This window comes from Phytophthora ramorum, assembly GCF_020800215.1.
Source record: "Phytophthora ramorum isolate Pr-102 chromosome Unknown Phyram_PR-102_s0001, whole genome shotgun sequence".
Lineage (NCBI taxonomy): Eukaryota > Oomycota > Peronosporomycetes > Peronosporales > Peronosporaceae > Phytophthora > Phytophthora ramorum.
Window position 1 is genome coordinate 575,747 of NW_027150647.1, and position 20,223 is coordinate 595,969.

General features: G+C 58.6%; 8 protein-coding genes across 8 annotated transcripts in view; 4 read left to right on the forward strand and 4 right to left on the reverse strand.

The window, feature by feature from the left end:
* Positions 1 to 2,177: 2,177 nt before the first annotated feature.
* On the forward strand, positions 2,178 to 4,812 carry KRP23_113 (Beta-glucosidase B; the record flags this gene model as incomplete). Its single annotated transcript, XM_067881786.1, has 2 exons — positions 2,178 to 3,329; positions 3,421 to 4,812. 2 exons carry the CDS (start codon positions 2,178 to 2,180, stop codon positions 4,810 to 4,812), a joined length of 2,544 nt encoding a protein of 847 aa, XP_067750668.1.
* Positions 4,813 to 5,526: 714 nt separating this feature from the next.
* Positions 5,527 to 7,252, forward strand: KRP23_114 (Lipase 1; the record flags this gene model as incomplete). The annotated part of the gene is made up of 3 exons (XM_067881899.1): positions 5,527 to 6,238; positions 6,337 to 7,053; positions 7,113 to 7,252. 3 exons carry the CDS (start codon positions 5,527 to 5,529, stop codon positions 7,250 to 7,252), a joined length of 1,569 nt encoding a protein of 522 aa, XP_067750669.1.
* Positions 7,253 to 7,445: 193 nt separating this feature from the next.
* On the forward strand, positions 7,446 to 8,168 carry KRP23_115 (uncharacterized protein; the record flags this gene model as incomplete). The annotated part of the gene is made up of 2 exons (XM_067882012.1): positions 7,446 to 7,655; positions 7,713 to 8,168. The coding sequence occupies 2 exons, from the start codon at positions 7,446 to 7,448 to the stop codon at positions 8,166 to 8,168; spliced, it is 666 nt and encodes a 221-aa protein (XP_067750670.1).
* Positions 8,169 to 8,279: 111 nt separating this feature from the next.
* KRP23_116 (uncharacterized protein) lies at positions 8,280 to 10,070 on the reverse strand (the record flags this gene model as incomplete). The annotated part of the gene is made up of 1 exon (XM_067882121.1): positions 8,280 to 10,070. One exon carries the CDS (start codon positions 10,068 to 10,070, stop codon positions 8,280 to 8,282), a length of 1,791 nt encoding a protein of 596 aa, XP_067750671.1.
* Positions 10,071 to 11,020: 950 nt separating this feature from the next.
* KRP23_117 (Serine/threonine-protein phosphatase 2A 56 kDa regulatory subunit delta isoform) lies at positions 11,021 to 12,840 on the forward strand (the record flags this gene model as incomplete). Its single annotated transcript, XM_067882232.1, has 2 exons — positions 11,021 to 11,617; positions 11,677 to 12,840. 2 exons carry the CDS (start codon positions 11,021 to 11,023, stop codon positions 12,838 to 12,840), a joined length of 1,761 nt encoding a protein of 586 aa, XP_067750672.1.
* A 105-nt stretch (positions 12,841 to 12,945) lies between these two features.
* KRP23_118 (Vesicle-associated membrane protein 7B) lies at positions 12,946 to 13,617 on the reverse strand (the record flags this gene model as incomplete). Its single annotated transcript, XM_067882343.1, has 1 exon — positions 12,946 to 13,617. The coding sequence occupies one exon, from the start codon at positions 13,615 to 13,617 to the stop codon at positions 12,946 to 12,948; it is 672 nt and encodes a 223-aa protein (XP_067750673.1).
* A 160-nt stretch (positions 13,618 to 13,777) lies between these two features.
* KRP23_119 (ATPase family AAA domain-containing protein 2) lies at positions 13,778 to 19,228 on the reverse strand (the record flags this gene model as incomplete). The annotated part of the gene is made up of 9 exons (XM_067882453.1): positions 13,778 to 13,810; positions 13,877 to 14,017; positions 14,086 to 15,130; positions 15,205 to 15,919; positions 16,463 to 17,723; positions 17,809 to 18,810; positions 18,875 to 18,955; positions 19,031 to 19,101; positions 19,174 to 19,228. 9 exons carry the CDS (start codon positions 19,226 to 19,228, stop codon positions 13,778 to 13,780), a joined length of 4,404 nt encoding a protein of 1,467 aa, XP_067750674.1.
* A 978-nt stretch (positions 19,229 to 20,206) lies between these two features.
* The window catches only part of KRP23_120 (RxLR effector protein PSR2), a gene marked incomplete at both ends in the record, with an annotated part of 2,070 nt that continues 2,053 nt past the window's right edge, over positions 20,207 to 20,223 (reverse strand). The window contains one exon of the mRNA XM_067895852.1: positions 20,207 to 20,223. This exon is cut by the window's right edge and continues 2,053 nt beyond it. Coding sequence (XP_067750675.1) covers positions 20,207 to 20,223 — 17 coding nt within the window.

Genomic DNA, 20,223 nt, shown 5'->3' on the forward strand with positions numbered 1-20,223 from the left:
GTGGTTGCCTGATGACGGGCCTCACCATGCTGCAACCACGCAGGTTGAAGTGCCAAGTTCGTCGCTCACTGTCGAAACGATGACTCGTTGCACGTTTCTACAGTCGGCCTGAAAGCTCGGCAGCAACGCGTGGCCTACCAGACGCTCGTTTTGGTTGCTTGCGACCTCTGCAGCAGAGAATCGAGCCGGTGCTTGGGCGCAAATGCATCTCTCGGCTGAAGTATTTTTACAGTACGAGCGCTGCTTCGGCGACCGTCGCCGGAGGAGCCCGACTCTAAATAATGCTAAACTTCGAGCAAGCCGATTCCGAGCTGGCGCTTGGTTGCTTGCAGTGTTCTGCCGTATTCTACAGTCTGTAGGGGCACTTCCTTCGAGACCACGCGCCGAACAGAATTGCGCTTTACCACCGAGTCTTGCTACCGTCCATGGGCGGCCGGTATGGCGCGGTGCTACCTGAGCAACGGATCTCGTCGGCACCGGGAAGTTCAAGTTCAATTTGAAAAGGCGAAGATGCCGCCTCTGAATCAAGTGTCGGCTGATGGACGACTTCCCGTTCTGATGCGTCTGACAACTCTCCAAGTCGCGGTGCTGCCCAATAGCGCTCAATACTGGCCCAGCGCCGCTGCAAGAACGCTGTAGTCCTCCACTGTACATGTACACGCACTATTCCTTTCTGCGTGTGTGAGCGCACCGCACGAAGGGGGAGACCGCGTGGCCGCTGCAGTGCAGCGGGCCCGCGGTTGCTGCCAGCGGGCATAGAGAAATGGAGTCGCGGGCATATGGCTGATGCGTGGTTGCCGTTGACAGGCACTTGGAGCTGATCCCGATCCCGAGCATACAAATGCAGACAATCCTCTCCTTTGTGATAGCGTCGGGAACCACCACATTATCACTCGCTGGAGTTATTACAAGGCAGAAATGTGCCGTAAAATTGGTACATTTGAACTTAACAGCTCTACAGCGTCGACGTACAGCAGGCAGTACTGTGGAGCATCGAGAGCTGGAACGCCCTGCTTCCCAGCGTCTTCAGTAACTGCTGGAAGAAGACTGGCTTGCTTGACTACTACACGTGCGAGTACGCCGAGCCGGGCGTGGAGGATGACATCGTGAACGAGCTGGCAGAGATGCTGACGCGTCTCCACCCCTCGAATCCGATGTCGGTTGAAGAGCTGCTGAACCCACCGGACGAGAACATCCTCGCGGATGAACCAACGGACGAAGATTTCTGCCGGGTCGAGTCTTCAGAGCGCGAGAATGGGTGCGGTCAAGATGTCGGTGATGGCGGTATCGAGGACGAAGAAGAAGAAAGCACTTCTTCAACCTATCCAACGCCCGAAAACCTGTCCACAGAGGAGCTGAAGGAGCGTCTTCAATGGATAGCACAACTTTTCGTTACCGCCGGTGCGATGGGGGTCCGTTCAAGGGACGTTATCGGGCTTCGAACGATGCAGCGAGTATTTAGAGAGGAGCTTGCGTGTAGACAAGGCCACAAGCAGCAAAAGTCGATGCTCGACTTCTTCGGACGTCCTGCACCAAATGGACCTTAGCAATAGTTAAGCACCTTTGAATAGTGATAATGACGTGTTTTGTATCACAAACCAGTAACTAGAGGGTAGAGGTATATTTGACTCGTGCTTGTTTGGTGACGGTCATCGGGAGCCCTCCCCATATCTCTCCGTGGAGGGTATCACTACTCAGGATATCACGACCGAGAGGATTGTCTGTGCCAAGTTCGACGCGGTTTACATAGGCGGAGACGGGCCACATCGTATATCGCTAGTCGGTCTATCACGTTATCGCCCGATCTTTGACTTTTGAGCTTCAAGTTGAAGTGGTACCTGTTTGACCAAAAACGTGCACACACCAGTCTCCAGCAACTGGTGAGCCATCTTGAAGTTTGTAGAGCACTTTGGATAGCAGGCAGTCTGCCAGTCGAGCCTTGGCAAAAAATAAATCAAGTCCGCGTGCTGAAAACTCAAACACGTTGCCTTCAACGGCATCAGCGATTGATTGCGACCACCTCCCCATACTCGCCATCCTGTAAACACTGAGCTTGGACATACATAGCTGCACGAGCAGAAGTATTTTGCCACAGAGCTAGCCTCCGTAGCTCATTCTCAAACTTTTCTCCGACAACTTACGCAGACACTCGGAGTATCGGCTCTGTTCATCAAACCATGGTCTCCGTCACGTGGGGAATCGCATTGGCTCTCTGCACACAACTCGTCAGCGCCGGCGACCCGCTGGCCACCGTCTCCTGGCGCACAGGCAATAACAAGGTCGACACCATCATCGAGGCTCTGACGGCCGAGGAGAAGGTCAGCCTCGTCCACGGCGCCGTCGACTCGGACGGCGACCAGCAGCAGGCCGGCTACAGCGTCCCAATCACCTCGCAGAACATCCCGGCCATCCGCCTCACCGATGGCGAGGCCGGCATCAACATCGTCCAGAACGCCACGGGGTCGCCCACCCAGCTGAATGTTGCAGCCACCTGGTCGCTGAGCGCTGCCTACCAACACGGCGTGATCACGGGCAAAGAGTCGAAGCTGTTCAACATGGCGGTGGCTCTGTCCCCGCGCGTGAACATCCTGCGTGACCCTGTGGAGGGCAACTTCTGGCAGTCATACAGTGAGGACCCGTATCTGAACGCTCGCCTAGGTATCCAGGGCGTGACGGGTCTGCAGGACCAGGGCTCCATGGCCAACGCCAAGCAGATCGGCCCGTCGTCCACTGGAGCAAGCGCTGGAGATGCCAACAGCGTCGTGGATCTGCAGACGCTGCAGGAACTGTACTGGGTGGCCCCCGGCACGCTCCTGCAGGAAGGCAACGCCGCCACGCTCATGTGCTCGTACGCGCAGATCAACGGCATCCCGGCCTGCCAGTACGAGCCGCTGTTCAACACGGTGCGCAACGACTACAACAGCTCCGCCATCGTGATGAGCGACTGGGGGGCCACACACTCGACCGCCGAGAGTCTCATCGCCGGCATGGACCTGGAGATGCCGACGGGCTCGTACTACGACGCGCTGTACGACTACATCTACGTCTCGCACAATCTAAGCGAGTCGTACCTGAACCGCGCCGTGGGTCACATCCTGGCCAAGTACGACGAGTTCGGCCTGCTGGGCACCACCACCGAGGGGTCGTCGCCGCTGCCGCAGGACGTGGTGGAGGACCACGCCCAGATCTCGTACGACATCGCCGTCAAGTCGGGCATCCTGCTCAAGAACGACAACGGCACGTTGCCCATTGCGGCGGGTTCGTCCATCGCGGTCATCGGTCCCCAACGGAGTGCAGTACACGCACGGCACGAACTTTGCCGAGCGCGCGTACGGCATCCCGGAGCGCCAGATCTCGACGCTGGAGGCTCTGAAGTCTCGTCTCGGAGAGGACGTCGCGAACGCTGTGGGCGTGGACCAGGAGGGCACCATCATCCCGTCCACCCACCTGCGCAACCTGAACGGAGATGCCGGACTAAGCCGCAACGACTCCTTGGGCGGCTCCTCGACCGACGAGATCGTGTACTTCACGGGCACGTCTGCATTGGCCAAGAACGCGTCGTACACGTGGCAAGGACAAGTGTACGCGGAGACGGACGGCTACTATACGTTCTCGTTCGCGCGTGCCATCCCGAACTGGGAGAACCACTCGAACCCAGACTACGGCTCCATCTTCGCCATCGGCACTTTCAGCATCAACGGCACAGAAGTTGGTGAAGGCTACCGCTTGTACGGTGATGGCGGCGTGAAGCCGTGGAGTAACTCGATCGCCACCCGCGACAACTGGGACAACATCAAGTCGTACGTGTACCTGGAGGAAGGCTGGCACGACCTGGAGGCGTACATGGTTGGTCTGATCGACGAGCCGACGTCCGTGCGCTTGAGCTGGGTGACGCCCGCCCAGCGCGCTGCCAACATCCAGCTCGCCGTCGACATCGCCAAGGAGGTCGACACGCCCATCGTGTTCGCGTTCGCCAACAGCCCCGCCGAGACGGGTCTGACGCTGGACGACGGCCTGGACGAGTTGGTGGCGAAGGTGGCGGCTGTGAACCCGAACACGGTGGTGGTGTTGAACAACGCTGAGCCCGTGCTGATGCCGTGGCTGGCCGACGTGGCGGCTGTGCTGGAGATGTTGTACCCGAACCAGGAGGGCGGCTGGGCCACGGCGGACCTGCTGTTGGGCAACAACGTGCCACAAGGCCGGCTGCCCGTGACGTACCCTGCAAGCCTGGACTCGACCATGACCCGCAACCCGGACTACCCGGAGCGCGTGGCCACGGAGAGCGGCAACGCGACGTTCAGCGAGGGCCTCAACAACGGCTACCGCTGGTACGTGCACACGAACACGAGCGTGCTGTTCCCGTTCGGCTACGGTCTCAGCTACACGACGTTCGACTACAGCAGCCCGAACTTCGCGGCGGCAAGCTCCGCGCAGCAGCAGAGCAGCGATGGTCTGAACTACGAGGTGTCGTGCAGTCCGGACGACGCCGAGGCCGTCTTCAGCGTGTCGTTCACGGTGACGAACACCGGAAGCGTGAAGGGCGTGGAGGTGCCGCAAGTGTACATCGGCCCGCCAGCTGACGCCGCGACGGCGTATCCGGACGTGCAGTTCGCTGCGACGGTGCTGGCTGGGTTCGCGAACGTGGAGCTGGAGGCCGGCGGGAGCACGACCGTGAGCATCGGCGTCCGCGAGAAGCAGCTGAGCTTCTACAACACGAACACGACGAGCTGGGAGCTGGCGAAGGGCGAGCGTGCGGTGTACATCAGCAAGAACGCGGAGGAGGCCGTGTTCACCGGCCATGTGCAGCTCTAAGCTCGTTGGTGTGTGTGGTGAGTTTGCAGCGGGCCGAGCGGCGAAGCAAGACTGTAGCAATGTGCAGAAGATAATATCAGCGTCGCTTAGCCTGCCTCTCCATCTTGGGTTTGTCTTGTATGTGCTAGGCCTCCTACTTCGACCACCAGCGGAGAGGCTCACTGAAAGCAACGGTGCCGCAGGAAACAGGGTCGGCAGCAGATGACGTGGTTGAAGAAGATGATCACTCCTCGGAGCGGATTACGGTACCATTTCAGAAATGTGACGAGGCAGCGGCAAGTTGAAGTCGACGGCGACGGGAAGGAATCTAGCCGCAACAGAGGCGTCAACGAGGCCACCTTCGCGTGGAGTGTTCGCCCACACATGCACTAGACGCCGGATCAGATTCCGCGGGCTCACGTGTTCGCCGTCTGGCTGTGTCAGTTGCACTGTGTGCGTGTTCTCCTCCCTACGATCAATCCCCTATTGAACCAAAAATGGCTTGGACAATACCATCACAGGAAGGTAACCTAGCATGGCGAGACCCTATTTCACTGGTTGAGCCTCTTTTAACCTTCACAACTTTTACGCATCATGTTGCAGTTCGGTGGGAACGCTCGAGCTCTTCATTCGCGCATACAGGTACTGGAGCTCAGCCATTCTTGAATTTCCCAGCTGTAGCTCACACCAAGCTACAAGCGACTCTACACCAAGCCGGATAAGCTACGATCAAGAATGCGTCCTGTACGGCCCTCCTTTGTTGCGGCACTCCTGCTAGCGACAGCTTCTGCAGCCAACCCACCCACGGTCACCGTCAAGAATGGATCCTACTACGGCGTCTACCAAGACACCTACGACCAAGACCTCTTCCTCGGTATGCCCTACGCACAGCCTCCCGTCGGAGACCTCCGCTTCCGCAACCCGGAGCCGTTGAACTCGACGTGGTCGGACTCCAAGAACGCGACGGAGTACTCTCCAGAGTGCTACGGCTACGGCAGCGACCAGTGGGTTCTGGGCAACGTGATCTCGGAGGACTGCCTGACGATCAACGTAGTGCGTCCGAGTGGCATCGCGGAAGGTGCCGAGCTTCCGGTTGCTGTGTGGATTCACGGTGGTGGATTCACGGAAGGCGGTTCTCGCGACCCTCGCTACAACCTCTCGTACATCGTGAATGAAGCTGCGCAAGCGGGGAAGCCGTTCATCGGAGTCAGCTTTAATTATCGTCTGCAGGCGTTCGGGTTTCTGTGGGGCACTGCAGTCAAGGAGGCTGGTGTAACGAACCTGGGCTTCCGAGACCAACGTCTGGCACTGCACTGGGTGCAGGAGAACATCGCAGCGTTCGGCGGCGACACCAGCAAAGTGACGATCTGGGGCGAAAGTGCCGGAGCCAGAGGCGTCTCGTACCAGCTAATTGCCTATGGCGGTCGCGACGACGGCCTTTTCCGGAGTGCCTATCATGCAGTCAGGCTCGCCGGTCAAGTACATCCCCACGGCCTACACGAACGCTTCGACTTGGGACGTCTACTTACGACAACATTACCGCAGCAGTCAACTGCAGCTCTGCTGAGGACACTCTGCACTGCCTGCGTCATGTTCCTGTGGACACGTTATCGGCGATCTTGAACAGCTCGGTGGCCGCGTCGGCGTCTTGGGGTCCAGTTGTTGACGGTGACTACATCCAGGACACTGGCCCAGCCCTTTTGAGCGAAGGCAAGTTTGTCCATGTGCCGATCCTTCTCGGAGCAAACCACGACGAGGGCACGGCGTTTGGCCAGACAGGTATCGACTCGAGTGAAGAGGTTTTCGAGTATTTCGTGGCCAAGGGCTACAGCCAAGGCGAGGCGAACATCCTGCTGGAGCTCTACCCAGACATTCCTGAAATCGGTATCCCCGGCACTCTTCGGGGACGTCCAGGCAATGACACGAGCTACGGATACATGTACAAGCGAGTATCCTCGTACGCAGGCGACAGCACCATGCATGCCCCACGCCGCTTTATGTCGCAGATCTGGGCAAGCAGCAACGTCTCGAGCTATAGCTACATGTTCAACGTGCTGCCCGCTGGTGTTTCGCAGTATCTCGGCTCGACGCACTTCACCGAGGTCGCCTTTGTGTTCTACAACCTGCTCGGCGATGGCTACAACAACTCCGTCGCTACGGACCCGTTCCTGAACAAACCCGAGAGCTACAGCCAACTAGCTCGGTTGATGACCCGCATGTGGGCGAGCTTCATTGTGGATCAGACGCCCAGCGAGTCTGGAGGTATGTTTAACTGCTACGATGTTGAGGTTTCCAAACTGACTCTGTCTTCTTCGCTGCAGTCACGGCTCTCACGTGGCCCGAGTACACGCTTGACGACCCGCAAAACATCGTGTTCGACGCGAACGTGACAGAGCTCGCCTATGTCGAGTCCGATACGTTTCGCGCTGAGGCCATTGCGCACATGATCAACAGCGTGTAGAGGCAATGTCGTGTGCTGATGGCTTTACCGGCGAAGGTTGGTTGGCTTTCGGCAGCAGATAAGCCTGCTGGGCGTTTGCTAGCCAGGCAGCCCTAATTAAGTCTCCTGAAGGTCCTTCGACCAACGAACAGTTCATGCTGAGTCCTGTTCATGCGATGATGCAGCAGCGGCTTTAGTTAGTGCTTGAAACCCGATGGAGCTCGCGTACGAAGGTCGAAGCGAACCGCTCGAGTTCTCGCCTCCAGAGCAACGGCAGCGTGTGCTGTTGCTGCGCAATGCGTCGGACGTGGCAGTGCTCTTCAAGGTGCAATGCACAGCGCCCCGCAAGCTCCGCGTGCGGCCGGCACTCGGTATTCTCGCGGCCGCGGAGACTGCCTCCATCCAAGTTCACTTGAGCCCTCAGGTTCGGACGCTGGTCTCTGTCTTCAGCGCTAGATAGTTTTCTCACCAAATGCTGCAGGAATGCACCGCTGCCACGTGCAAGCTCTTGGTCCTGGGCCGGATCGCCACGCAGACGTTGCCGTTGAGAGCCGCGGCAGTCGACGCAGAGCAGCTAAAGACCATGTGGACAGCTACCGAAGCACAAACAGACCCCGACACTCTTGTGCTGTCGGAGACGGTCAACGTGCGGATACGAAGTGCCTCCGCCGCAGCCACCGGCGATGACAAAGCGGCGACGTTATCTAGTACTCCATCGGCGCCTCCACAGCTCACCACGCGGCATGTTGCTGAGCTGGTGCTGTTGCTCATGAAGAGTCAAAGTCGCCGGAAGGAAAACGCGCTAGCAACTGCTGAGCGCGAGCGATTGCTGGCTGCGAAGGAGCTGCACCCGTCCGATTGGCCTTGCTGGGAAGAGTACGCCGTCCGAATGAGAAAGCTGCTTCAAGAACGCCACAAACGCAAGATCCCCGTGTAGACTGGTGGCGATACGTTTGCTTTAAGCATTCACTAGTTCATTACGCATTTTTCTCGTTAAATAATACTTGCTGGTCCGTTTAGCTGACTGCCCTCGGTCCACAAAGCTTCCCTATGAGCTCTCTGAGACGTAGATGAGGTCCACCGCATGCCGCGAGAGCGTTCCCTCGCTCTCGAACTCGTCCTCCTCGTCCTCGGATGGGATGTCGATCATGGGAATGGCGTCGTCGCTATCAAAGCGGTCGTCGTCGTCATCTAGCGTCACAAACGCTTCAGTGTCGATGAAGCTGTCGTCTTCAAGTCGGTCATACCCTTTATTCTGGGGTCCGTTGTCACTTGCGTGGTCGTCCTCCATTTCCACCTCCATGGGGTCGACCGTAGTGAGGCGCGGGTGCAAGTGGTCCGTGGGGAGCCACACGACCGATTGAGGTGCCGAATGCCCCATCGGGCCGTCCGATGACATGGTGGCGCGGCCTTCGTCGATGCGCGACATGCCGCCGCTCCAAGACGACGTGCCTAGACTTGCTTGGGACTTGGCGCCAAAGTCCTCCTCCGACGAGCTGCTTCGCTCGCTCAAGCGCACCTGGTTGGCAGCGCCAGTCAGTTCCTGTGACGCCACCCATCCCGCGTTCAGGCGGTTCGTGGACACGACGCACTCGGAGCAGAAGTCCATCTTCTGTGGATGGAAGACGCCGCCTTCGAACACGAACACCTTCTTGCTCACCTTGCAGCGCGTACACACAGGCTCTTCGCACAGTTCGCAGCACGTCACTTTCCCCCCGAAGAACGCGCGCACGGGTCGATGACACACGCGGCAGGGACTGACCCCGCCCCCTGCACCGAAACTCATACTGCTTCGACTGCTGTCGAACGTCATCGAGGCGCGGAACATGCTGCTGGCGAACGTGCTCTTGCGTCCCTGCGTGTCGTCCAGCGGCAGCGACGGCGGACGGAGAGCCGTCGGCTGCTTGGTACGCAGCGAGAAGGCCAGCTTCTTCATCATGGCACACTCGATGGTACTGGGCGAGGCCAACACGGCCTCGGCCGTGAGTGAGAAGGCCAGTCGGTCCCTCGCGCCGCCGCGCGGCAGCATTCCCCCGTGGAAGAAGAGCTCGACCTCGTGCTCACTGTGCTGGCGGAAGAGGTAGCAGTAGGACAAGTGACCACGCACGATCTGCATCTCCGGCGCGAGCTCGGGCGCTGACGGTAGTGTGACTGAGTGCACGAGGTGATAGCCCACGCGCGCGCCGCTGTCCTGCGGGTCGCGCAGCACGCCTGTGGCCTCCAGGTACACGTAGTCTCGGTGTCGGGACAGCACTTCGTGGTGCCGCAGTGCCCACTTGAGCGTGAGCGAGCGGAACGGCGCGGCAGTCGACGGCGCCACGAGCGCGGCCAGCACGCGGCTGTCCAGCAGGTCGCACTGCGCGTGCGCGCTCTCGATCTGCATGGCCTCGGGGGTGAGGTTGACGGTGCCGTGCAGTACATCCTCGAGCGTGCCGGGCACGACGCCCAGCGCCAGCAACTCGGCCTGTTCCGAGACGGCCACGGATGACGCGCTCTTGGCGCTCATAGTCATGCGCGCGGCGTCCGGTTGACCGCGCTTGGTCCGCTGGAGGCGCAGGCCGCCGAACACGCCCCGGGCCGAGACCTTCTTGTAGCACGCAATGGCGTCATGCCGACCGCCGCCCCTGGCCAACTTCCACTGCGCGCGGTCCACGGCGCCCGCCGCGCGGTTGCTGTGGTATCTCTGCAGCGTCTCGTGCACGCGCGCGTCCGCGAACTGCTGTGCGCGCGCCACGTACTCCTTGGACGTCTGCAGCGAGCCCCGCGAGTTGGTGGAGGCGCGGCCGACGCCGCCCGCGCTCGCGCTCGAGAGAGATCGCTGTTTCTGCAGCCTCGTCATGAGCAATGGGCTGGCGTTACAGCGAGCAGAAGGAGAGCTGTAGAGGCTGAAACGCGCGTGTACTGCGACTCACGGTGTAGGGGACAGAGGTCAATACAACCAGACGATGCGTCTGGCTAGGCTCAAGACCCGAGTTGTCAGTCTCTGATGGGGACAGAGCTCACCGTGCTTGGCCTTGACGCGTTCCTCTATTATAGCGAAGGAAACGGACGTGGACACCGGCGGCTTCGCTCGATGGATGGACAACAGCCTTGGCAAAAGACTCAACTTGTCGCCACTCCGTATGGCTGCCGATTTCGATGGGGCGGAGTAATGCTTGGCAAGCATTGCTTGCATCGAGTGGTAAAATGGACGGGAATAAAGAAGGCGCTGGGAGTCCTGCTCGTACCAACCCCAACGAAGCTCCGCGGGAAGGAGAGACCAACACACCTGAACTCAGGACGCGGCTTCGAGCTTTGCCATGTTCCACGCCGAGGTTCGCAGCTGCCGTTCAACCACCGGCATTGCCTGCCCTCAATCACAACGGACGTTCTCGGTGTAACTTCCTGCGGTGGGCATGTCGCCAACTTGACGGTCAAGGCAAGTCGCGCCCTCCGTCAGTGCGTACAGCACTTTCATGACGGCGCCGCTAGTGTTGCTGCGCTTTGCGTTCGCTCGAAATGGCTACCTGCTGGTTTTCCATTGGGGCATTCCTCTGCAACATCGTCTCAATAGGAGTCAGAGCCGCCTACAGTGTAATCGTCAAGTTTGTCCAAGAACAAGTTGTCCGACGCCGAGAAGACTCATAACTTGCTGCAGCGTGTTGCCTTTCTTAACGTCTTCCAAAGTGAATACTAGTATCCGTTTCTAGAGTTATTTTATGTGTGCACCACATATAATGTACTTGAAAACGCTATGCCTTACCCATTCCAAGCCATTTCGGCCGCGTGCGTAGCCATTCCTTTATCGACATGCGCCGCGCAGGGAACGCAGCGGCCGGAGACGGCGGCTCTAAGCTGCGCGCCAGCCGCGTGCGCCGCCAGCGGGACCGTGAACGCAGCCTGGACGAAGACGAGCTGGAGAAGCGCTTCGGCCGCGCGAGCCTATCGCTCTCGGCGCCCGTGTTCGTGCCAGCCTCGCAACGCACCAGTCAACAGCCGCAGCCGCAGCCGCCCAAGCGCTCGATGGCGTTCGTAACGGAGCGACGCGGACCCAGCGCGCGCGCAGCTTCTCCGTCATCTTCGTCTGCTGCTGCGACCACCGTGGGCTCTGGACGACGCTCGAGACGCTCGGCCACAGCTGCGGCGGCCGCCAAACTCCACAAGAACATGGAGGCGGCGGCCAAGAAGAACCAGCAAGCGAGCGCTCCTGCGGCAACTCGCAGCGGCAGCGAGAGCGCCCCCGCCAAGCCCAGACGACAGAGGATGGGGACCAAGTCGCTGAACAAACAGACACAGGCGCCGCCATCGGCCAAGGCTGCTGCAGTGTCGATGCACGAGCGACACCGACGCAAACTGTCGCTCACGTCGACGGAACTGCAGGAATCAGCCGCAGAGCAGGAAACGGAGGTAGATCCGGACGCAGAGGACGTGTACCCAGAGACGGCAGGAAGCGCCTTCCCCAGCAGCTCACGCTCTTCAGCCAGCAGAAGCGATTGCCGCAGCGCGTGGCCAGCCGCGACGATGTCATTGACACGATCTTCAAGGCGCTGTTCGCACGCAGTGAAGGGCGACGCAATCGCCCTCGACAGGCTCTCAGTGCGTTTGGAGATGACACGGGCACAGACACAGACGAACCCAACGAGGACTTTGTCAAGCGGGGACTCGCCAACGCACTCTTCAGGGACCAGCTCAATCTCCACGCGCCGTCGTCTCTCTCGACTGCGGTCTCTCCTGCTGCGGCAGCGGACAGCCTGATCACACCCAAGTTCATGCATGCGCTTGTGACCGCACTGCGCTTCGAGGACTTCCGCACAGCCAGCGCTCGACTCGACATCGTGCGCGCCATCCACAAGAGCTGTCCGACGAAAAGGCTGCACCTCGCGCGAGCTCTTGCGGACGCTACAGCGCTGCGCGTGGAGTACGTGCTGGCGGTCGCGGCTCGAGCTCACACACTTGGCGTCGAGAAGACGTCGACGAAAGTAATCACAGACCACATGCACGACCACGGACATGGCTTCACCGAGTTTCTCCGATACTCGATTGAGCACGTGGAGGAGAGCTTACTAGAGACACCACCTCCGGAGGGCTCGGACGCGGCTCAGGAACAGGAGGAGCAGCGGAAGGAACTCGTCCGCAACTGCGTGGCCAGCCTCGTTTCGCTCTGGCGTGCACACGGGGTCGACCCTGCGGGCTCGGACGATGAGGAGCTCATCAGCTGTGCAGGTCAGTTTGTCGCGTACATGCCCTCGGTGACGGGTCCGCTGCTGAAGCGATTGCTGAGCGCGTGGCCGACGCGCTACCCGAAGCAGGAAGTGGGTGCCATCCGAATGGTGGCGCGAGTTATCATGTCAGGTCCGCCGCTCCACCAAGTGGATCCGACGGAGGTGCTGCAGCGCCGTGTGTTCACGCGTCTGGCGCGTGCTGTGCAGAGTCCGAATGTTGATGTGGCGAAGGAGGCGCTAGCCTTCACGGGCTGCCAGTTCGTGATGGTTCACTTCTTGGGACGAGATGAGGCCATTTACAAAGCAGTGACCGCGGCATTGCACGCCAACGTCGAGAGCCACTGGCACCACGGCGTCCGCAGCACGTCCGAGACGAACTTCGACCGCGCACTGGACTTTGCGTCGTAGCCTCCAGCACCTCATACACAAGACACCAACAGATAGAAGTAGATGAATAGATAGAAGAACGACTAACCTTTTTGACCAAACGCAAGCAACTTGTTAGTAGAGAGCTCACGCGTCGTCGCGCTTGCCCGAGCAGCCACTCAAGTCGAAGCCGCAGGCCATGGAGATGACGAGGTAAATGACAAAGAGACCGACGAGCACGAGCAGCAGCCAGAGCTTGACGTTGCGTCTCCACATGGACTTGCGCAGCTGCGTGGACGAGCGCTCGAACTTGACCGACTGGCGGCTGAGCTTGTCCGTGCGGTCCACGAGCAGCTCGAACTTCTCGCCCCTGTCCAGCACCTTGTCGATGTTCTGCACCATGATGTCCTTGACGTCGTCGATCTGCTGCTTGACCCGCGAGAGCGAGTCGGCGTCCGGGTTGGCGTTGTAGTAGTCGAGCAGGCGCCGGATCTCGTGCTGGAACTGGTCGTTCATGGCGAAGGCGATGGCCGTGAGCGCGCGCTCGCCGTACATGGCCTGGAAGCCGTTCTTCATGTCCTCCAGGAACAGGAAGGGCACGCGCCTCTTCAGGTCGTCGTCCGCCATGCACAGGAACGTCACGCCGCGCTCCACGATGTAGTGGAAGATGTGGCGGTCGTACACGTACGACATGCGCCCGTCCGCCACCGGGATCTTGGCCAGCAGCACGCGCGTGACCGTCGGGAAGTTGCCCGACGTGGCCGTGTACTCGGCCAGCACCGTCTTCTCGCGCGACACGAGCGCGTACACGATCGGCATCGTCCGCTGCAAGTCTGGGTCGATTGACCTTGAAGGGGAGGAAGAACTACCGTATTGTTTCTATCACTAAGTCAGGTCACTTCACTTGAGTGACACTACAATATCAACAACACCATGTCTATCGTGCATTTGCTTGTTGCATGTAGTTGCTGTCTCGTGGCTACTGCATCTCCGTCACGTGGTTCTCTATGTGCTGCACAAGGTAAAGCCAAAAGCGTCAGTGCAACAACATCTCACTGATCGATCATCCAGCACGCACCGTCATCAGGTCGCTGCGATCGAAGCGGTTACGGAACGGGTACGCCAGCTTGTTCAACAGCAGCAGCTCGTCGCGCAGCTTGTCAACAGACCAGCTCGCCGTCTTCGCCACCAGCATCGTCAGGGCCGCCATCATTCGAGCCTGCAAGCGAACACAGCCACAGTCAGTGCACAACCCCCTCAACAGACAGCAAGCAGCTACTGCCGCACCTCGTCATAAATAAAGTCTGGTGCCTCCACCGGTTCCTCGGGCATCGGCTCGTCGGCACTCGATTCCGTGGCGGCATCAAGCGCTGCCGGCGCCTTCTCCTCCGCCACGTTGTCCACGGGCGATGACGCCTCCTCCACAGCCTCTTCGTCGCTGCTGTTCCCACCAAGAGCTTCATCGGTCATCATACTTTCCGCATAACGGGTGCCGAAGCACTTGCGCGACAGCTCCGGGTCTGCGGAAATATACGCCAGCGCCTCCATCACGCTATTCAACGTCACAGCCTCACCATAGCGCGTCTTCCTGGTGGTAAACACGACGCGCTGCACGGCCAGACCCGATTCCTTGCCTGACGCCTCGATAATGTCGAAATTGTCGTCGCGCCTCCACCCTTCCTCCTTCAGAAGGGGCCACAACAGCTCGTCGAAGTAGTCCGTCTCATCCATCTTCTCCTCGTCCTGAATGAGGCGCACCGAGCCTGCATCCGTCGAGTTACCAGCCACTGACCGCTGGGTCTTCACCGACTCCATCACTGCGTCGTCCGTCAAGCGTTTGATGTACTTCACGCTGATGGACTTCTCACTACCGCCAAGAATGTACTTCACGTTGTACGTGCCGTCCTTGTTGCGACTCTGCACGAAGCCAGCACCGCCTTCACGATTAACCCCTGGATGCGTCCGGCTGCTCACGAAGACGCGATCGTCCTCCTCAAATGCCTCTTCTTCACTGTCCTCGGCTTCTTCATGGAGCTCGTCGTCAGGCTTTTCGCTGCTGTCACGTTTGGTGCGTTCCTCTTTCTCGCTAGTCTTTTCTTCCTCTTCCTCTTCGTCGTCAAACCACTGAGCCACTTGAGGCGACGACGGGAGCTTGCTGCTGTCTTCCGACACTTCCTTACTGGTGATTGGACCTTGAACTTCCGCTGTAGCCTCCTCTTTCACAGTCACTCCATTGCTGATCAGTTTGCCATTGCCTCCGTTGATCGCCGTCGCACGTGAGATAGCAGCGTCCAAGCTTATCTCAGGGGCTTTTACACCGCGAAGACGTGCACTTACACGCACGCCAGGTTTTTCGGGGACTCTGCCCTGGTTCTTGTAGCTACTCTTGCCAGCCGATTTCAAAACCTTTGACCGTATTCTCCGTAGATGGAAGGGTGAGCTCGTAGCCGCTTCGTCACCTCGCGGCACTTGGCGAAAAGATCATAGCCCTGGCGGATGCGGAACCGGTGCGCATACGACAGGATATTGTCCTTCATTGTCCCAGCCGCATGCGCGATGTGGCGCGTCCTGCTTCGCTTCGGGTTGAACACATTGGCATTTCGCACGATGAGCTGGATATCGTCCATGAACTGCTCAAAGCACGTGTACTCCTCGTCGTTGAGCTTGTCACGCATCGTGCTCAGGTCCATGGAGCGCTTCACAATCAAGTAGTAGTTCGGCACAGCAACCGGATCCACCGGGACGTAAAACGGCGTGTACAACCGCTGTGAATAGCAGTAGTCTAGCACCTGGCTCAAGAAGATGCGCAGCTCGCGAAGGAAATGGAGGTCGCGCTGCTTCCTCTTTCGCTGCTCTTCTGGGCTTAGATCGATTTCGGACGAAGCCGGCGGAAGTGGAGCCAATGGGAGTGCCTCGAGTTTGTCATCCTTGGCTCGCCTCTTCTTCTGAACCGACGGCGGCGTAGCGAACGAGGTGAAGACTTGCTCGAAATGAGCCAACCGGGTGGCCTTACTCGGCATGTCCAGCTCCATTACCACAGACGTCAGTGATACGCTCGGATCCCCCTGAAACAAAGCTAGTAGGTCCTCTGGTAACTCCTGTTCGTCGCACGGGGACGATGCTGTGCAGGCCAAAACAAGATGGGCAGGTTAGCCCGGACTTGTAAATTCATGAGCATCATCTTCAGCGTCACGTGCATGGACTCGCTTGTGTTTTTCCACCACAGCTCCACTTGTGGGAGATAAAGCACACACGGCAAGCATTTCTGTGCCTCGTTGAGCCTTTGAATGAGCGCTTCTTCGGGAAAGTGCGAGTTTGAGTCGGCCACCAGTGACGGATAGTCTAGCGAAAAATGTGTAAGCCCCTCCAGTGAGTGGAGCAGCGCTGGGCCAATGTACTGTTGCCCCATGCCAGGCTTGCCCGCAATCAGTACGCGAGGAAACCCTGAATGACGGGGCAAGTGAAGAGAGGCAATGGAGTGGACACGCTTCTTTGCGCGCGTTGTGTCGCTCTTTGCATAGCAGCAGGGTTGGAAACCCGACAATCAGGGCAAAACCAAAGGTCCCCCTCGCCTTGAGTTTCAGATGGAGAGACGTGGTCGTGTCCGTAAGGCACACGAGATGGAAGGCACCAGGGCAAGCATTGCAGCAAAGTAGCTCGCCACCTTCACCATGACACACGTCACAGTCGACATGGTTCGCGATAGCATAAATATCCACGTCATCTTCGTCTTCATCTCCGTCATCGTTAGCCCCCACATCTTCCTCGCTGTTGGTGCCAGTGGTGACAGCGTCATCGATGGCTGCTTTGTCGACAGGGAAAAGCGGAAAGTGGCGCGCCACATCACGCAACACTCGAGCCAGCTGGCCCTGTAGCAACCCCTTAACAGCTCGTGGTAAGGGTGAGGCGAACGAGCTGACTGCACGATGCGAGGCTGGAGTAATCTTTTTTGCTGCCTTCGCAAAGTCGCCGCGAGCCACCACCACCTTATCCAGGTTGATCAGCAGCTTGTCTTCACTTACATACACTTGCGGGTACACACGTCGCAGCGAGCACAAGGTTGCCTCCGCGCACAGTGCTTTAATATCAGCGCCACAGTAACCCACCGTTTGCTCTGCTAGCTCCGTTAGGAACGTGTCCGACAGCGGTGGCTTCCAATCCTTCGAATGAATCGCCAGCATTCCTTTCCGCTCATTCACACTGGGCAGTTTGAAGCCTAGTTCTCTGTCGAACCGACCAGGACGGCGCAAAGCAGGATCAATAGCATCAAGTCGATTGGTGGCTCCAATCACAACGACACGGCCACGCGAATCCATGCCGTCCATCAAAGCCAGCAACGTAGACACGATGGACGCATGAATTTGATCTTGTTTAGCGCTGCGCACAGGTGCAAGACCATCAATTTCATCGAAGAAGATGATGGAGGGCTGGTTGCGCTTGGCTTCTTCAAATAACAGTCGTAGCTGCCGCTCTGCTTCTCCCACCCACTTGCTCAGACAATCCGCTCCTTTCCGCATGTAGAATGTAACGTGCCGCCTCGATCTCTCTTTACCTTTTCCGCTTTTTGCTGGGGTCGATGCACCTTTAGGGCCGCTGGCTTGTTCACCTTCCCCGTAAAACGAACATGAATTGGCTAAGGCTCTTGCCAACAGTGTCTTTCCAGTGCCTGGAGGACCGTAGAACAGCACACCCGACGGTGGGGACACTTTGTACTTGTCATAAAACTCCGGGTACAACAGCGGCAGCATCACCATTTCTTTCAGTGCCTCGATGTGCGATTTTAAGCCACCGACGCTATCCCAAGTGATGCTGGGGTCCACTTCCACTGGCGTGATATCGGCGCGTGAACTTCCGCTTTTCCGACCTCCTTTAGAGGGGCGCCACGGGCTACTCGTTCGCATTCCGCCGTCCGAGTCGTCGTCATCCTTGTACACATCTGGAGACGATGACGACCCTGAAGAGGAGGAAGACAGCGATCGCCGGTGCCGATTTCGGCGCCCTCGACCGTACTTGCTTCGACCTCGACTGCGACGGCGGCGCGGAGGGGGAGGTATCCATATCCGGTAGGAATAGTCGCCTATTGCTTCCGTTGGCGCCATTTCTCCTGGAAGCACGACTCGCCTGTCGTTTCTGGTACTCTGCGTACGCTGAAGTCTCCGGCGAGGCAGTCGCGTCTTCTTCTGCGTCTGTCCGATGAGTTTTGGAGCGATCACGAAGAGAATAGCGCCGCGATGTGTCCTCAGTTTCAAATGCAGGTGCTGCGCTCGTCTTGGTTCGGCTCCTTGTGGTCATACTGTTGTTTGCTGGTGCCTGTCGACGCTGCCGCAGTTGGTAGCGCGTCGAGCTTGCAGGCGCTTCTTCGCCGTCATCGTCGTCGTGCTCATCTTCCGAATTCCCATCGTCATTCTCCGAGTGCGACTCGTTGTCGGCATTTTCGTCGTGAGAGGCCTCGGCGTGGTCATCCTCCGCACTCACCTCGAGCTGTGAGCGCTTTGCCGCGCGGTTTCTGGTCGCTGTTCGAGGCGGCGGCGACACGGCACTCGTCTCGCTCATCGTGAGACTCTCTCGTGATCGAAGCGAGTACCGCGATCGCCGCTCCAAGGCCTGGGCCTTCTCTCTGTCCTCGCGCTCTTGCGCTTTAATTCTGCGGTTGATTTCCTGTATGCTCAGGTCGGCTTCAAAGTGATTCTCCTCTTCATTTTCGGCTTCTTCTTCGTCGTCGTCGTCTCCTGCACGTCGTCGCTGTCGCTTGGCTCGGCGATTGCTGTTCCGACTCCTCCGGCGTCGGCGCTTCTTGCTACCGATCGCGGCCTCGGGCGTCGACACCGCGTACCTCGAGTGCGCATCTTCCGTGAACACGTCATTGTAGATCGACTCGTCGAAGCGCTTGGGCTTGCTGTGCCGCGTGCGCAGCGAGTACCTCAAGGCCGGCGACGGCGACGCGCTGCTGACATCCTCGTGGTTGGTGGACGGCGGCGGACTGACGACGTCCAGCTGCGTCTGCAGTCGTCTCTGTCACAAGTCACAGCCACTGGTCAGAAGGTCGCTAGAGACCGCACTTAATGCCAGTGCGTACCGAGGGCCGCCTGGGCTTCTCCTCCGTCTCGTCCTCCTGCTCCTTGTTCTCCTCCAGTTCGTCCGTGTCTGCGTCCTCCGACTGCGCCCAAACACACGCAGGCAGCTTAGTATCCTAAGTGCCTTCTGGTGAGAGCCCAACATCGTCTGTTGTTACCTCTTCTTCCTCCGTCTCCACAGGTTGAGCGCGTTGACGCTCTGGCGCCTCCAGGAGAACAGGCGACGAGTCTGAGCGCAAGACAAAACGAGAGCACACGTCAGTTGACACAGTCGGGAAACGGCAGCGAGAGGCTGGCGCACCGCTGCTGCTCGGAGACGCCGTCACTTCCAGCACACTGCCGCCGCTGCGCCCCATTCTCGCTTAAGTCCAACTATCGGTTTCCCAATTATTATCGAGCGGCGCCAACTATTATGGAACAGTTCCCAATCGTTTTGGATCGCACCTAACTGGAGTTTGGGTGCTTTCATATTTACAAAAAAACCTGGGTGGTCGAGCCAAGACCATAGTTGACAGAATATTCTGTTCATTCGGAGTCACAAAATGCCGCACTGGGGTTCAGGCCTCCTTTGACAGCAGGTGCGCCTGTTGACGTCCCCCTTTCAATCTGGTCGTCTATTAAAGGCCGGCTTTCAATCAAGCATTCTTTATACAGCTATCACTAACCGGATCCCATGCGATGGCGGCGCGTTTAACTAAGCGCTTACATTTTTCGGTGCTGACAAACGCTGGAGTTTGAGCAGATGTCTTGGAGGAGTACGCGGCTGCTCGAGAGAATAGTGTCAAGCTCGTTGGACTGAGTCACCGCTCGAAGCTTCTGCTTGAACAGGCCCATGGCCCTAACGTCCAGGGCTGAAGCACCGAGGTAATGTTCTTTAGCAGGGGTACCACCTCCGTGCCCCAACTCGCCAACACTTCCTAGACTGCAGTGCTCACGTAAGACTTAAGGTTACCAACGTAAAGCGCAAGCGGCCCGGGCGCGACGTCGCTCACAAAATCACCCCCACACCTCGCCATCGCATCTGCTTCATCCACTCCACAAGTTCATCACAATGGGGAAACAAGTTAGCTCTACCCTGCCCACTACAATGCACTTAATTCTCTTATTATTATTATATGCGCCCCAATGGTAGTTTTATTCTTTACGCGTATGTGCACCGCAGTCACGATATCCTCCTCCTCCATGTCACCGTTCTGTGGTGGAGAGGGCTCTCAGAAATTGCCTTCAGGACGGCTCGATCTAGACACAAAGCGCACTTTGCACACAGTGAGGTCGCGTGCGGTGTGCATAATTACTGGGGTCTTGACTAGCATGATTTCTTCGGCTGGGGGTCATCAGTTTGGATCTTGCG